The 18024-nt window shown below is 45.8% G+C and overlaps 1 protein-coding gene across 1 annotated transcript in view; it reads left to right on the top strand.

Moving 5' to 3' along the window:
- The window catches only part of CFAP77 (cilia and flagella associated protein 77), a 60758-nt gene that overhangs the window by 22420 nt on the left and 20314 nt on the right, over nt 1–18024 (top strand). The window contains exons 2-3 of the mRNA XM_035555299.2: nt 13161–13260; nt 13819–14047. Of these exons, the coding sequence (XP_035411192.1) occupies nt 13161–13260; nt 13819–14047 (329 nt within the window). The remainder of the gene's footprint in view (nt 1–13160; nt 13261–13818; nt 14048–18024) is intronic.

The raw sequence follows: 18024 nt of genomic DNA, 5'->3' as shown, positions 1-18024 counted from the left end.
GCTCACAAGGGAAGGGGGGGAGGAAAAATTGCCAGCAGAATGGGAGGGGAGGCAGGACAGGTGGGATGGATCACTTATTTCCTGTTTTCGCACCACTGCATTTTTTTTTTTAAGAGACATTTGTCTAACTTTGCAAAGATGCAGATTGGCAGCAGCAGCAGCAGGATCCAGCTCTCCTATGAACATTTCCACCCCGTGGTGCCAAAGCTTGTGTGTTTCCAGCTTGCACTTGGACAACTTTGTTGCTGGAGGCCCCTGCTCATGGCCAACCCCAGCATCACCATACATTGGGGGCAGGTTGCACCACAGGATCCCCCCTCTGGTGCTGCCCCAACTTGAGCCCCATGAGAACCAGTGCTGCTGCACCAGCTCATGGCATTCAAAGTCACGTTGTATTTGAGCCTTAAGGATTGGGCTTCGTTTTCTCATCAGGCTTTTAAGTGTTGGCTACATCAAAAAAGTAAAATATGAAGCCGAGAACAGTGCAAGGCTGGGCAGCAGGTCACCGAGCAATCTCAAAACAGCCCTACCAGGTCATGTTGGCCAAAGGGCTGCTGTAGTATTTGTGGCACAACACCAAAGCCAGCCTGGGGTGAAAGCCTGAGCATCCCCCCAGCAAGGGGAGGTGCCCTGAACCCCCTCCCAGGAACAAGCATTAGCCCTAAATGCAGAAAACCCAACATTAACTATGGCCAGAGAGACAAACCTCTGCCAGCAGAGATTTAGGTACTTATCTCCTGCCCTGGGGTGCAGGATGGATTAGAGGAACCTATTGCCAGCCCTATTTGATTAGGAAGGAAATTTTCATAACCTCCTAAGAGCAGCACAATCACACACAAGCTAGCAGCTCTTTTAAGCACTTGCTGTGTTTTTAGGATCACCAGCTCCTAATAAGGCCACCCCAGGCAGACGCGCCATCCTTTAGTTTTGAAAGCACACAAAAGAGACACCATGCTGGAATCTTACCTATATCTTTAACAAAGCATTACCCCCTCCTCACCCTCTTCCCCATAATTGCCTTGTTATTGTCATTGGTGCCATTGTTCATTGGCTCGGCCGTAGAGAGGCCCGAGGGAGCAGTTCTGCCTTAGCTAAACCAATATCTCCTGCAATAACCCCCTGCAGTTTCCCCTTTGCTATCCCATGTTGAATAAATCCTCCATCTCTGTTTGCTGAATGATCATAAAGATATGATTGAAGTTTCAGATTTATGGCTTCCTTCGAGTTGAGGAGCAACTCCAATAACACCAGAGCCTGTTTGCTGACTGCTTTTGACAGGATATACGTAAAGGGAGATTTGTAAGAGCAGAAACACAAATGCAGATATTAAAGCGGGGTATTTTCTAGACACACAGCAGACTCCTGCAGTCACACGCGGGGGCTGAATTCACACACACCTCCAGAGCATTCTGCCATGCAGGGACCTTGCCGCCACTCACGGGCACCCTGCAAGGCAGGGTGTGCGCACAATATTTTACTCTAACAGCAAATCTGTCTCCAGTAGCCACTCAAGGGACCCACAAGAATCGGTTGCCTAGTAAAGGAGGATCCTAACTAAACATCTAACACAGTCGTACTGGAAACTACTCTAAAGTTGTTCTCTCCCTCCCTTCAGCAACTGTATATTAAGAAAGTCCTTACTGACAGCTTTCTAAATATCTCCACTTCTCTCCTGACTGCATTGCACAATCATCTGGATGCTCTTTGGGGAGCCCAGAAACCCTCTTGCTCCTCTGGGAGAACGTTCCAGCCATTTCTTGCGATTAAAGCACCAGCAACCAAAAAAGCAGCCAAAGTGGCATTCTGCTTTCAGGGAAAGGCAACTGCCTATTGAGGACAGTGCTGCCGCTTACCCTTTGAGACAAAAGCCTCAAAGAACCGGGGATTCTGGTGCATGGTTGTCAGCTTTGAGGTGGGGATGGTTCCTGCCTCCCCCTTCCTCCAGGTGCAGTTGCCTTGGCTTAGTGTTGAAACCCTTCTTTTTCCCCACCACCCCTTTCCAGCAGCCTCTGTCACACAGCTGTATGCCAGGAATTGCACATCATGGGGCACATCAGTACTCAAATTCAGGTTAGTAGTTGTTGTTATGACTAAAACACCGCTAAGAAAATGAAGTTTGTGACTTTGGCACAGAAATCTGCACAGACCATCCCAAGTACATTCTCTCTGGCCCTGTGGCCATAGCGTATTTTCTTTTCCCTGATTCACAGCCATTTACGCTCATTCTCATTTCAACACAAACCTATAAAGCTTACAGCATGATGCAGTCCTAAATTAAATGCATTTTAACATCCCTACATAACAAGGGAGCCTTTGCTCTTTTAAATTAACACGTGTAGCTGGGAAGGGACCTTCCTTAGGAAATTTATTCCACTTTATTTGGAGACAGACAACCCCACCTCATTCCACCTTCTCTGAGAGCAAAGATTATTTTGTGTTATAGTAAGGAATTTGTAATAACGAGAACATTGTGCGTTACACTAGCTACGAAGCTAACAACAGAAAAGAAGACTTCTGTGAACGGCAGTGTTTGTGTGATGTATGGTAATATTTTTCCTCAGTGCATTACAAAAGAAAAGCAAGATAAAAATATCTTCCATTTTCTCCCTAATTTGTAGTTTTCTGGTGTTAGCAAGGCTTATAAGACACATGCTCCCAATTAGCTGCTCCTCTTAATTTAAATGCTTCATAAATTATCTCCTGCGCTTGTGGATTATCACTTCATAATGCGAGTTAGCATTTAAATAAATAGCTGCGATGTAGAAAATTAGAGAGGTTTACAGTCTGAGGCAGCAGCATAATGAAGGGAAATACCACAGCAGCTGAACAGGGGTTGGGAGAGATGTGAGGAGACAGATTTTTGCCTTTACCTTTTAGCAACCAAATTTGGACTGCAGCACTGAAAATATGGGTCAGAACTCCAGCAGAGCAGGATCCTTTTGTAATGACTGAGTAAGAAGGGAACATAGAGAATTCTTAAGCACATAAAACATCTGATTTAGCAAATATGGTGCAATTATGAAGTGAATTTTCAGAGCCAACTCTTTCTTGCCTCACAAGAGTAGCCCCCTTTGAAAGTAATTGGGCTACTTGTGTACATCGCCTGAGCCATATCTGACCCCTTATGTTTCAGCCTTGCAAAAAAGTACGGGATTGAGAAGAAAAACTGAGCAGAGCAGAGATTGTATTGAAAAGATTTAGTAGGGAAAGCAGTCAAAGAATCAGATATAGGATTAAAGGGAATTTTGTGAAAATCCATATATATATCAAAGATGAACACTAATTTGTAAGCCAAACAACTTTGGCCATATTTTTAGTGCCATTGATAAGACCAGGCCATGGGCAACAATAACTCCTTATCCAGCAGCAACTTTCCAGTGCTGCTTCAGCCTAGTTTAATTATTATTGTCCTAAATGGAGAAAATTAGGAATCTGGGCAGGATTAGGAATCAGGACAAGAAAAAAAACTCATGATAACTCCTTAGGGCACTAATGCTCTCACCAGCATTTGCTGGTCTTGCCTTTGGTGTCACTGCTTTTCCTGCCACAAGAGCAAACTCTGGCCAAGATCCTACCAGCAGCCGATCACGCTTGACTGCCATTAACTTCATTGGGAGCTGAAGACCTTGAGGCACTCGTGGCCTCAGAACCCTCTGGTATTCGTCATGCAGAGAGCCCAAGGTTGAACTCTGCAGCTCTTGGGGAAGTTGAGCTATTACAGCTCCCTGCTTGCTCACATGCAAGTCCCAATGTGTCAGAATCACGGGTATTTTTTTCAAAAACACATGAAAATCATAGAAGCCTTGACAGCCTTGACCAAAGTCCAGCCTTAGGCAGGAGTAAAGTTATTAGCTACCTTATTTCCCAGAGAAAGAGTCTGACACATTAGAATTTCACAGTAACTGGCTGTAAGTGTAATGGGCAGGGTGTGATTTTGCTTGCTAGGTTTTGCGGTTTAATTTCAGCATGTTGAATACATTTTGCTGTAGGACAGAGCAAATGACTTGGGCAGATTCTTGCAGTAGCACAAGACCCTCCGTGCTTAATAGGAGTTCTAACTGACAGCACAATTTGGGTCTTCACTGTATTTAATATACTTCAAGAGTGGGGGTCAAATTGTCTCATCACATACATCCGTACAACCCTGCTAATCCCAGGAGAACTGTGGAGCTGAAGCTCAGGACAACTTGTAACTGACTCAATTTTCACTGCTGAGCACCTTTAAGCTAATTTTTTCTAGCAATGTGCCCAAAATGCTCTTGGTTACAATTCACATGCCTCCTAAGTCGACAGGACTGAACATGGGGAACTGAAAAGTGTTGGATGGAGATTTGAGACAGGATCCTCGGGACATGTTGGTGGAGTCCACAGTCACCGCTCTGACAAAACACAATTCACCCTGCAAAGAGTTCGAGTCAGCAGAGCAACATCCCTATTTCATCTTCTGATTTTTTAATTGGGCATGTGATGTTTAGAAAATGAAGGGGCTCATCCCACTCCAACCAAAATCTGAAAGTTTACGGGAGCTCTTCTTGCCTTAAAGTTTCCAGGCAATAAGAGGCAGTATGGGCCTAACTGTACCCATGCTCACAACAGCTCTGCAATGCCTTTGTGGCAGATTTGCATCTTTATTACCTTCACTGTCTTCTGCACCAAACAGTGGATAGGCACAAGTTCTACTGCCGTGCTTAGAGCCTGATAAGCCCCTATTTTGCTGCAATATGAGGACATAAAGCAACTTTTCACTCCCAGCTGCAAGTGCTCTTCAGGTCTCAGAAAAGCCCAGCAAATGTTTTGGGCGTTGTAGACAGGAGACAGGGCTGGAAAGCCAGGGACTCATCCCTTCAGCAAGATGGTGCCACTTTTTACTGAATCACCTTTTCTTCTAAAAGGCATTTTAAATAATAAAATTGGAAGCTGCTGCATATATCTTTCCAACTGATCTACTAATCATATTTCTTCAAATTTTATATCCCTGACCCTTGTAAAGGGATTGCAAGGAAGGCGTTTTTTAAGCTGCATTTTAATAAGTCAATATGAAAGCTCAAAATTATTTAAAGCTTCTTAAATAGGATTATATTTGATTTCTTATGGGAATACTGGGGGTAGTCTACTAAAGACATTCTGTCCTGCTGAGGTTTTATTACATTAAAGAAACAGCATCCTTTTTTTAAACAGCAAAAACTTATCTATTCTCTAATGAAAACGAAGATTATTCTGTACATGAGGTGACAAGGTGGGAAGTTCCTGCATCTATGATCAGAGATGAGAGTTTCTCCGTGAGTGAAAGCAAAGAGGTTCCTAAACCAAGGGGTTGCCCAAATTTTACAAGTTGTCTGTAAGTCTGAAATACTTCAATAGTTTGTCCTGGGTGGAACCACAAGTACATCGACTTCAGGCAAATTCTGCTGTGAAGTGACAGGTAGCTCTCAAGGCAGTCAACATCTCATTTGCAGCCAGGGATTAAATTTGGTCCTAAGATCAGATAGCTATGCCACAGAGGAACTATGCTGCCATGCTTGGAATTTGGCCATGTTTGTTCTGCTGCAAAAGCCCAGAGTCACACTCTCATTCGCATCCAACTCCTTTAATGTCATTGGGGCTATGTGGATGCTGGCAGCATTTTGCCTAATATGTTTGATAGCGACCAAAGAAATTCACGAGGAAGAAATTAAAACTACCTGTACAGAGCTGAAGGAACAGCTTCACTGAGTTGAGTTGTTTGAGTTTGTCCAGCACAACATCTGGCCTTGAGAACATAAAGGGATTTTTTCTCAGAGTAGCAGATGGGGAGGCTTATGGAATAGATAATACTAAGGAGAAAGCACAGAGAAAAGGTCGTAACTGATTGAAGGGGGAGGAAAGTTTACATTTAACATGCCATCCCATCTCTTTAACATTTATAGAATGTTCTCTCAGTCAAATAACCCAAATCCTGTTCTCATCTAAACCCCAGTGCTGCTACTGCAGTCAACAGAACCTGAGCAAAAGCATTCTCTGGCAGAATTTGATCTCGGTTTACAATACAGAGAAGATCCCCAAGGCTGTGGTCCTTCAGGAAGGAACAACCCAGCTACATCCTTTCAACCACTGTCTGGAGGCCCCTCATCTCTCTGGAAAGAGAAATGCAAAGAGGGTAAAATAGATTAATAAAAAGAAAAAGCTATATGCCACTCGCTTCTCTGCCCATATTCTCTGCAAAGCTCCCAGAACTTCTGCCATGCTGGAGACAGAATTACTCCACTGGTTTTCCCACCCTGATCCATCTATACACACCATCTTCATCATCTCAGACTTCTCTCACCATTCAACTGCTGCAGGGATACCCCGACCCATGGGACAAAGCAGAACCTTCCCTGTACCAAACCTCTCTGCTGTGTTCCCCACACATGCTCACATCCATCTCAGGCTCATTCCTCCTCTTAGAGAGGAGAGGTAGCTGTAGCTCAGAAGGTCAGGTACAGGTAAGATCTCAGTCTAGCAGTAGCTATGAGCTGCACCCATCTTCGTTTAGCCCAAATAATGCATCCTTCCTGCCAGCAGCTTTGTCTCATGACTACAGAGCACGCTGCTTCTTTGGGGCTTGCGAGCAAGCAGAGGCCGATGTGAACTTCACAAGCGGTGACACCCACTACAGAAACACGTATGCTGCTTTGACCTTCAGCGCTGGCATGAAACCTTACACAGACAAATTTATCTTAAAGTCAGGAGCAGATTTAATAGAGCAGGAGAAGATCATTTTCAATATTTCCATCTCAATTACAGTCAAACACCTCAGCAAGTCTCAGCCTTTGGGGCTGTACCTGGGCTGCCTGCTCCCAGCATTGAGACTGTCAGCAGAATCAGCAGAAATAGCACAACTGGGCAAGGTGGCGGTGATTTATCAGTGCTGAAGTAATTCATACTGACACAGATGCACTGAGGAAGAGCTCAGGGTCCAGTAGGTGCCCCCAAAGATCCCAGAATTATATTGTGCCACACACCAAAAGTGGCAGACCTGGGATCTCACTCCCTAGCAAAGAGGATGATTTTTTCCAAAACCATTTTCAAGTAGCAGAAAGAAGCAACCTTGTTACAGAGAAAGAAAATTTTAGCATTTTTCATACCCTACTGTTAAAATTGTCCCTCTAACAGCACATTGTATTCTAACTCAAGCAGTGACTAGTGCTCAGAGTCCCAGAATTGGGGAGCAAATAAGATTTTTCAGGGGAAACCTAGAAGGTGAATACGCCCATGAAGACAAATTAAAGTATTGTGCAAGCAAATACTTTTCTATCTGTCTGGCCCTTTAAAACCAAAATGATAGAGTTCATTTGCATTTAGATCTCTTTGGCTCCCTCTTTTCATCTAAAGACAAATCCTCACAAAGGCTGCTTAATTAGACCAAATTAGATTTCCACCTAGTGGCTTGTCATTCATTAGGAAACGCTGTTCTTTTTTTCTATTTTGGTAATTATAGGCTGGTCTCACAGTGTTCACTTCAGGCTCAAAGTATGACTAGCATTCATGATTTTGTGCAGATGAGAGGAAAATTATTCAGTCGCATCAAGTCTGCCCATTTTACAAGTTGGATAAAGATCATCGCCGGAGTCTTTTATGTAATGGGGTATACTCTTTCTTAAGTCTTTAATGATTAATTGTAATAGCATATCTCATGGCAATTTTCAAGACAAAGCGAACTACAAACAGTTCACATATGAAGCTACTGTACCAGAGAGCGGGTGTCTTTCCTCAGATCTGTTCCTCTGCATCAGGAACCCTCACGGACAACCCTTAGTTTTTGGTAATTCCACCCCGCTAGGCCGGGTCCTGCCCTCGAGCAGGAGAGCAAAAAGAAGAGGGGATGGGGCCAACTGGTGTTGCATGGGTAAAACCCTGGGGTGGGAGTGCCCATTGCAACCCCTTTGTGCCACTTGTGCCTAACCCAGCGGGCGGGACACCTGTGTCCCATCCATCCTCACAAACTCCTGCTGCCACCCTGGTGCAAAACAGCTTCTGGAGGGGAAAATCTTTCACATTTAGACCTGAGACAAGAAGGTTTCTGTCTAATAAGGCTGGTGCTCCCAGTGTGGATCGGTCAGGAGCACAGATTAGCGCACACTGAACATATAAATGCATTCTGGATTAGCAGCATCTCTACCCTATCTGGAGTACTTGTAGTGAAAGGAGTCTTGATATCAGATCCCTGAGCATTACCCCCAGATAAGTCCAATGAAAGCCTTTTGCCCAAGCATTGCTCTTCCCTCTGGAAGGCCCACACACCATTGTGGGAGACTAATAATTTGGTCTCCCACTCTGAACACAGGGCACCATCCGCAGTCCTGTTTTCCCTGGTCCAAGCTCCATTCCCTCTGCTGTCAGACATGGGCACATTAATTCCCTGCCTCAGTTTCCCCAGCTATTACAGCGGGATTATTGCTCAGTAACGCATTCTGAAGTTTAATAACTCAGGGCCAGATTTTGTGGTTCTTCATCAATCACAACTTCCTTTGACTTTGACCTTTAATGTTTATGAAAAGCTTCAAAGATAAGTGCCAACTTATTATTAATAATCTTCTTGGGAGCGGAAGTTGCAGGCGGATAGCAGCATACCACCCAGCAGCCACCAGCCCCTGCTAGGATTTCTTCTGCACTAACAAATGTAGATTTTCACGTGCTTTTAATATTCTTATTTTCCCGACCATTTCTGAGAGAGATGGAAAATAAGTTTTTTCCCTCCACCTTTAAAAAACTGATCAAATTTGCCTTTCTCAAAACACTGAACATTCCCTTTCTCATCTACCTAAACCTGATGTTGAGTTACTGTCCCCCAGAGGCTTTCAGTAGCTCAGTTCTGATGTATCCCTGCACTTTGTAGCTCACTGCCTTCTTAGAGTGTAATCAAACATCAAGCTAAGTAGCAAATAAATCTCCCGATCTCATAAGCTGCACAGCAAGATCATGTAAATGCAAATGAAGGGCTTGATTTCAAGCTGTCGCGGGGGGAAGGAGGGAAAAATGCTGGGCCTTGTCACCGCAATCACTTCACTCTGCAAGTGCAGTAAATCTGCAATAATAATAGTAATGGCAGCGTGACGGGAGGCTTTACTGTACAAGGGGGTATAATGAAAAGTGGAACAGAAGGTAGGGAAGGAAGCAAGGCCTGGTGGGTTGAAAATGCACCGGTATAGGGTTTGCAGGCCCCCTCAGGACAAAGCCATGGAGGAGGGACAGGGCAGCCCTGGATGAACTGGAGCAGAAGGGATTCATGGATCTGCCCAGCGTCCCCTCCCAGCAAAGGGCTGCGTGAGATGCAGGGATTAAAAACCTGTGTCTCCATCTCTTGCTGTACCCCTCTGTACACAAGCAGGTGCCTTACCCCTCTCAGAGTCTCAGTCATCTGTAGAAAATTAATGAAATGTGTTGATGATCATAAATACCACGGGACAAGACACATGAGGCTTGCAACAAAATCTGTAATCCTTAAAGTTTTTGTCCTTTGCTGCACCTTCGCAACTCACCTACCTTTTGCAAACAGACCCATTTCCAAGCCCTCCTTTTGCTCCGCAGAAATACTTTCCAATACCCTTAGACACTCAAATCTGAGGCTGCAGAAATCAGAGCCTACCCAGGAAGGGCCAGAGAGCTCAATACACCCAACACTGCTCTTCAGCCGAGCAGGGTATCCCACTGCCCAAACACCAGCACTGCACTGCAGACAGACTGGGAGCAGCTCTCTCCAAGCACAAGACACACACCTGGTTCAAAAATGACAGTTGCCTGGCTCAAGGGGAAAGGGGATGCATTAGCTGAGTCCTTGAAGACAGTTTTAGAGAGCAAACAAAGCCTCAGCACACATCTCTTGCAGTCCTAGGAGGTGGTGATCTCTGCAGGATACGCTGGGAATGCTTCAGGAGAAAGCCTAGAGTTGTCTTTTCTGAATGAGCTGGATAAACAGTATTTAAGATGCCTGGTTTTCCTCGCTGAGGTCGTAAAAGGAGAAAACTTGCAGAAGGTACCCAGAGAAAATTAGGACCGCCTGGGATGCAGAGAGAGACGGTTTTAATTAGAGCCAAGAGGTGGGAAATAAGGCAGAGAAATGACATCTTAATGAGGTTTAATGAAGTTGTCTGCTGATGGGCACAGCTGTCAGACAGATCTGTATTCCAGCCAAGCAGCTTTGTGACAGTCTAAACCTGAACACAGCAAACAGTGCTGGAGCTGGGGAAGAAAAAAGGACCTTCTGCACCAACTTTGGCTCTCTCCCACCACCGCTCTGTGGCACAGCACACCGACACTGCCTGAGGACAAACAAATGGAACCAGCCTGCGAGGCTGCAGCAGCATTTTGCTAATTTATGAATGAGAGAGACTAATCTTTGATTACACTCAACAAGATTCATTCCTGCTACATCCTTCCCATTCTTTGCCTTTGTGGGTAAAAAAAATTCTTGGCATGTGGAGTCCTCTCCTCTGAGCCTATTGGTTTGCTTCAGTCACAGGTTCCCTCCATGTTCAACATATTGGACCAGATTTTTTTCTTCTTTAATTAATTAGCCAGCACCTTTGGCATTATTTATTCAGCGCAAAGTGACTGTAAAATGCCACCCAATCATAAAAAGAAACAGCATGCATTCATTTTGCAACAGAGTGAATACCCAACTGTGTTAACTTCAGGTGCCGTGCAAAAGGGAACCTTTAAATGCCGTAATTTCTTCTGTTCTACACAGCTCTGCGTTCAAAGGTCTGGAAGCCACCTCCCCACAGATTACAAACCTCTCCTTTCCTGCGGTTTCTTAGAGATTTTCTCCCACCTGCCACACCTTCCTCATAGCAGCAGATTCCTGGCCTCACTTAGCAGATCCAGTATCAGAACATGACCCCGGGAAACAGCCTTTCCTCGTGCCTCTGAAGAGCTCTGTACGATTTCCCTGGTACACGAGTGACAACCAACCTAAAAATAGCTCCTGTACAAATGCCTGTAAATACAGGAGAAATAGATCAACAGTGAAAGCTCCTTTATCATTTCTGGCACCAGTTTATGCATTTTGCGTGAGCTCCCTAACTCACACACAGCATGCACATATGGTTTAGCGCTGCCGTGTGATATTTCAATTGCAGTAGCACTAAAAGCCCACTCGCTCCCATTGTGCTCAGTGCTGGACACATCTGCAAGGGACGGTCCCCTTCCCCTGCGAGGGTTTTGCAGGAGGTAGCTGGGGGGAAGCAGCCACTTCATGCACAGATTCCTTCAGGTTACTCATTTGATTGCCTTCAAAAAGCTCATTACTAACATCTGCTGACATCAAAGAATCTGTAGGCTCATGCAGGGCAAGGAAGCTGGTAGAGTTTAAGTCTATGCACGTCTAGCAAGTCCAGAAAACTCATTTTCTGGTGAACTTATGCTCCTGAGAGTCACAGGGACACCACACCTGTTTTATAGTATCACAAGCAGGTGAATTTAATGTGACCCTCACAGACCTGGGAAGCAAATGCAGGCACCATCTCACCCCTGGACACGCTGGTGAGGAACCCAGTGCCCACAGCATGTTGTCCGCAGCCTCTGCGTGCTTTTAAGTCTTTGCATAGTGGCCTGTAGAGGTGGGAGCTGAGAAATACCAAACTGACAACGTACAAAAAATGGCTCCAGGCAAAAAGTTTGAGGAATTATGAGCAACTTTTGGAGACCTCAGCACAAAGCGCTCTGGACAGGTGCCTGTTTGGGCAGGCATTTAGCCCTCGCTATTCAGGCAAAACAAGCTCAGTGAGAGCTTTGCCTGAGCTGAGGGTGATGCAGAAAGAGCTCAAGCTGCGCTGCAGCATCGTGCATGCCCAGTGAGTGCCCTTTATGGCACACTGCGAAGGGGCCACCAGGCTGGCAGCATACAGGAGAGCTGGGGATGGTCCGAGGCCCCAGCCAAGGTTTGTGCAAGGCTAGCTGGGAGCAGAACGTAAATTTGGGTTTGGACAATGTTCCTGTACAAGGAGCTCCAGTAGGCAGCTGCATCCCTTACCGACTGCTGTCCAGCCCTGGCCTGCCATAGTGACGAGTTTGAAGTGGATCATTTTCAGCTACAGTCTGTCCCTGCAGAAAGGACTACATTTGGTTCAGCACCTCCCGATCCAGCGTTCACTCTGGAGCATAATAACAGCCACTTCAATGCCAGTGTTCAATGATGCTCCAGCATGCAGCACTAGAATAGTATTTCGACATTTCCGTTTTCCCCAAAAGATCTGCCAATCCAGCTTCCACAACCCTCCATCCTCCCCAACAGGCTTCCCATGGAAAATAACCCGTCTGAGGCACCCACACTGTGCCACATGGCTCCAGGGGGCTTGTTGTCTGACCCTGCTGCAGCCTCCCCAGCAGGAACGCACAGCCCCAGGCTGCCAGGCTCTCACCCCTTCCCTCCTCCACTGCCTCCCTTTCAAGCAGCAATAAGGTTTCAAGACACACACATCCTGCAGTGACTTCACCATGGAGATGGGAGGGTAGAGACAAAGGGGTGAAGGGAGGTCAGTTAATCCCACAGACAACACCAGGCTGGGATACACATGGGCTGGGGAAGAGTTCATTTTAAAACTAAATAGAAACGAGGTTATTGAGCTCAAGTTCTCTTTTCTGTGCTATAAACCCCGGGATCTGCTCCCCCTTCATCTCCCTTATCCCACCCACAATATGCCTTGCGTCTTGATTATTCCCAGGCTGAAGTGGTGGTGTGATTGCATTTGGGGGAGTTTTTGCCAGCTTTCTAAGAACAACTTGGAAATGAAGCAACTTAAAGCAAAGTCGAGTCTAGCTGCAGTCTCCCCCTGTAGATATCACAGCTGGGCACCCAAGCCAAAGGATAAGTTAGCCAAAAAAGGAGACTTCAAGTCCATATATATTAAATCAAGATCCCTATTCCCAGTAGGGCTAGGTCACTTTATAACTCAGGTATGAACTTTTATGAACTTCAGCATCCCTCGTGCTTCAGCATCGGTGAAGCCTAATGGCTATGAGTCCTCCCTGCACTGCGGCACTCCCTTGTGTCCAGACACTGGGATCCCAACCTGTGCCAAGTGGAGCCAGAACCACTGCTGACACTCATGGTCACGTTCTGTTACATATTTTTATTTTCAGGAGGTTTACCTCATTAAACAAGGTCTTTATGCTTCTCCTTTAACTTCACTCTTCTGCAGGCAGAACTGGGAAAGCCCCAGAGAAACTGCTATACCCTGCCAGGCTTTGATTTTTCATATGGGCTGTACATCGAAAGGACAGATGGAGGAGTCCCTGAAGGTATGACAACACCACTAAAACATAGACCTGCAAAGTCCTAATGCTAATAGGGACTCTCCTTCCCAGTGCTCCTCATTACTTCTCACCAAGCTGGAGGTGAAGAAATCCAACATTCACCCACTTTCATTAATATCACAACAAATGCTTGGTGACTACTAACGCTTCCCTAGCATCTTGAAAACTTTTATAGGATCACACAGAGCCCAAGCAGAAAAGGGTAGAGCATCTGCAAAGGGCAATACATGTGGCTACTTTCGTAACTCAGAAGAGTTTCTACTTCATGCTCTGAGAGATTATTTCCCCCGTAAAATCAGACTTGCTGAGCAAGTCAGGGTGGAGAGTGAGAAGACATCTAATTCAGATGGGATAGTTCCCCATCTGAAAATAATCGGGGCAAGATATGTTGAAGGTCACACCACAGTGAAGCTGTGGCAAAAATGCATACAAGCCACTCAAGGCCCTCATGTGCAACACACAAACCGTGCATCAACCTGCTTCCCCAAACAGAAGCTCACCCTAATCTGTTTCTCTTTGCCTCATGTCTCCTTCCATCTCCAGCAATAGGCCACTGGAACACAATAAAGCCCAGGACTGGTTTAACTCAGAATATGCCCCGAGACTTCATCACTATGAACCGCAGTGCTCTGAAGGCTGGTTTTACCACAGCCCGTGAATTTAACTTGTACTACAAGGCCAAGGACATACGGTGCAAAGACAATGAATACAGTCGCTTCAAGAGATCTCCTCCCAAAGTACCTGCAGACATGACTTATGGCATCCCAGCACGGTAAGGGGAAAGGATTGGGGCCCTTCCCAGAAGGGAACTATCGCTTTCTACTCTCTCATCTGCATCTTCCCCCATCTCTCAGCCAGTACAGTCCCCAAAAGAGAAGTGTCCTGAACCTGGACATGATGCAAATGAATCATAGCATCACTTCTGTGTTTTGCCACCTGATTCCACCTACGTGTCACAAACAGCTACCTAAAGCTAGTCGGCATGCCACAGCACATCCCTATTTTACCTCTAGCACCAAGTGCTTGGAACTACTTAAAAATATTTTCAATGCCAGTCCTTTGACTTAAAGGAGCACAGATCTGCAAGCCAGAATAACGGCCTCCCCAGGTCAGAAAGTGATACTGAGTCAGAACAAACAGCATTTCTACCTGTTCGTACTCTGGTGCAATTAAGGATCAGTTCAAGTTCTTTATTCTACTTTCTCCCACTTGTTAGTTCACCACCATGCATCAGGCAGAAACTTCCAGTAAGTCAGAATAAACAAAGCAGCTTTTCCCTGCACTCTCTTCTGCTTCCAGGGGCTTCTTTTAGCACAGCCCAAGGGTTGCTCCCTCAGCAACCCCTCTAGCAGGGCATAAACATACCCGTTCCTGCTTTGCAACACAGTGGGATGTTTAAGGCTTCACACTGAATTGGGTTGCAGTGCAGTGTCTAAAAGATTTTTAAGAAGCACCCAGCCTACACGAGCCCCACCTGAGGTTCAAAGAGATAAAGTATTTAGAAGTGGCAAAAGTGACCCATTTAACATATCCGTCACATACCAGTTCCCAGCTATCTGCCGTGCTGATTTCTCCTGAGTAGTTGTGAACAGGGGGTCTGCAGGGGAGAACGTCAGCACCTTGCTTTGACTGACTGCCTGTCCTCTACAGCAGCACACAGGAGGCTGGAGGGCGCATGGTGGTCTGGAAAAGCCAGCGTAAGCCCAATGCAAACAAGCGCTAAAACCTCCGAAAAGGACTCCAAGGCAGCCCTGATGCTGCTGGAGCAGAGTTTTCATGCTCTGTACAGGTCTGGACTAGACATTAGGTTTCATTTTAAGAGCTGGATAATAATCACTACCAGAAAAATAACAGCTACAAATTCTAGAGAAAAGACATGATGAACGGCACTGTGTATTTTACATGATAGTAAATGGGCTTTGCATATGCAAATTGAATGGATTTTAAAATGGTATTTAATGACAATTTTCGTAGCAGACATTAACATTAATTGCATCAAAATGAAAATGCAGCATTAGCTTGCTGTTAGCTGCAAATGCCCCAGCTATAAAGCTTTATCTTTATCAGTATCAGCCCTCACCAATGTGACAGGGCTGCTCTGTAAATTGCAGGCAAAAGGGCTTTTATGTTGCAAAAGTATCCCCCAATGTAGACCAAAATCAACATCAATTTTGCTTTATTTCTTCATAAACGGAGGTTAAATGGCTGCCTGCAAGAAGTCTAGGCACGTTTCAGAAGTTTTAAGGAAAATCTGCAGACCCCACAACAGCAGAAGTAGTGGGAAAGGGCTTTTAATTTAAAGTTATTATTGTACAACTTGTCTTCTCCTTAATAGCTACCTTTTATGCAGACTGATTGTATTTATCCCTTTACTTTAAAAGCATGTTATAGACAAAATCAAATTACTAGGATTACTAAGGAGTTGTTACAACCATTTGGGTAAAAGTGGGGGAATTTAACTCAGTTTTCATGACTGGCAAGTTAAAGACAAACACATGGGTGAGTGCTCCCCAGCCCAGGTCTGTTCCTAGTCGCAGCGGACCAGTTTCAACACAATGCTCCCTGTTAAAAATGGCATGGTTGTCAATGGATTTAAGTTGTTTCTGCTTTTGGACTCTAAGCCCTGCATAACTGTGTTCTTAGTGCTGCTAATTGGGACTGCACTTGCTGTAAGATATGTGCTTGTCTGGCAGCAGAAGGGGAGAGAACAGTGGCATGCAGTCCCTTCCCATGACTCCAAGAACTCACTTGCCTCTAAAAGCATCCACTTTGCTGCAACTGAGATCTTTATCAAAGTGGTTTTTTTCTTTTTTTTTTCTGAGAACAGAGCTTGCATGATGTTCCCTTGCCCAAGACACAGCACAGATGGTACAGCCAAGGAGCAAAGGTGCCTTCCCATCACACTGAATTCATCTGCACTGATCACTGCAATGCTCTGGGACAATCCCCAGAGCTCTGTGAGCCTCCCAAAGTGCCGTTGCAAACCCCCCCCCATCTGCACCCACAGCCTCGATGCAGCTCCTTTGGGCAGCTGGCATCATTTCTCCAGTCCCTTCCCAGGCCCTAGCCTGCAGTGCTAAAGGTACCTAAGTGTCCTAAAGGCACCAAGGTCAGGAGTTGTCCCCAGGCTCACATGCACAAGCTCTCCTGGATCATCCCAAATAGAAGAGAACATGGATAAATGCTGGGGTTGCTATTAGTGCCTTATTAATCACGTCCTGGCCCTGCTGCTCCCTCTAGCACAGCAGATCACTTATGCCTCCACTTCCCATTCATGGTGGATGTGTGCTGCAAGGAGCATTTCACAAGGCAGCCTCACAGGCACTGGTGTGAGTTTTCTGAAGCTCAAGGGCCTGTTTCCTTCCACAATATATTTACCTTCAAAGGTCACCCATGCCCCCTCTCTATTAATTCCCCAGGGGCATCTTCCAGGGGAGAGAAGCAGCTCTGCTTTTTTGCTGATTCCCCCTGTTCTCACCCTCCCTCTTCTCAGAGAGGTGTTTGCTACGAATCATGTGGCCAGCTTTGTTGTGAGAGTCATAAAAAGGACATTTTTCATCTCTCCTTTTTCCTGCTCTCGCTCCCTCTCTCTCTCAGTATCAGACAAAGATTTATTCCCTCCCTGATGCCTGTGGCATGCAGAGCTGGGAGGGGTCAGGGGAAACACTGATGGGACGATAATAGATAATACAGTGGTTCCCCAGGGTCTTGTCCAGCTCCGTAACCGATCCATCAGCAGGCAGCACTCGTGCCAAGGTCAACAGTAACGAGGATGTGGTAGGGTCCCAGCCTCCCCCATGGGGCACCCTCCAGTTGGGCTCCTCTGATTCATGCTCCATCTTCTGATCTCTACAAGAGCTGCCTCGTGCAAGCCACAATTTGCAAGAGTGCGTGCCCACTGGGCCCAGGCGCTGCAGTAATGACCATGCTGCAGTGCGAGCACACTCAGCGTCACCTGCCTCAGTCCTCATCCCCACTGCAAACAGGTCTACAGATTTTCTTTCAAGGAAAATACCCAGAGTTGGCAGTACCTCCCCCAGGAGGTCAACCCAACCCATCCCATCCACACAGGCTCTTTGTGCATGGCAAGTTACATAGCTGTAAGATGTCTGTGGTTTAGGGTTGCTGATGTCCTGGACCCAAGTCCTCTCTTTTCATTTAAAATAACCCTACACAGCGCTACTAGCAGGTGTGTTCAACCCCATCCTCCTCGTGTAATGACCTTGTTTTACAAAAGGGAGAATGCAAGGCACTGAGTGGCCCGAGTCTTGATGAGACTGAATCTAAAGACACAGAGGGTCTGTGAAGACCTCCAGGATCATAGCTGGTGTCAATACAGCCTGGTATTCAGATGCATTTGGAAACTCCCAAAAGAGTCCCAAGCCCATATTTAGCCTCCTAACCACCTTCTGTGATTGAAGTTTACCATGCACTGAAATTAGCAGGTATTAAATCATCATTCTTGGAACTAGAAGCAAGCACAAATATATGGATGCTGTCTACAGCTAGATTTTAGATTTTGATTTACACAAGGTCACACTAGGAGTCTGAAGGCAAAACACACCAGCACAGTTGGTAGCCCGAGCACAAGTTTTATCCCCAGGAGCTAGAGACATTATAGCAGCACAGAGTACGTCCTCAGCACGATCACAGGCTAGCATTTCCAGGGCTGCTTTTAAAGACAAGTTTTCATTTGCTTTTCTTTTACTAGAGCAAGTTTGCTAATTCTGCCTTCTGCATTCCTGAACG

The sequence above is a fragment of the Cygnus atratus genome, chromosome 19 (assembly GCF_013377495.2).
Source record: "Cygnus atratus isolate AKBS03 ecotype Queensland, Australia chromosome 19, CAtr_DNAZoo_HiC_assembly, whole genome shotgun sequence".
In the NCBI taxonomy this organism is placed as follows: domain Eukaryota; kingdom Metazoa; phylum Chordata; class Aves; order Anseriformes; family Anatidae; genus Cygnus; species Cygnus atratus.
This window is presented reverse-complemented; position numbering and strand designations above follow the sequence as displayed.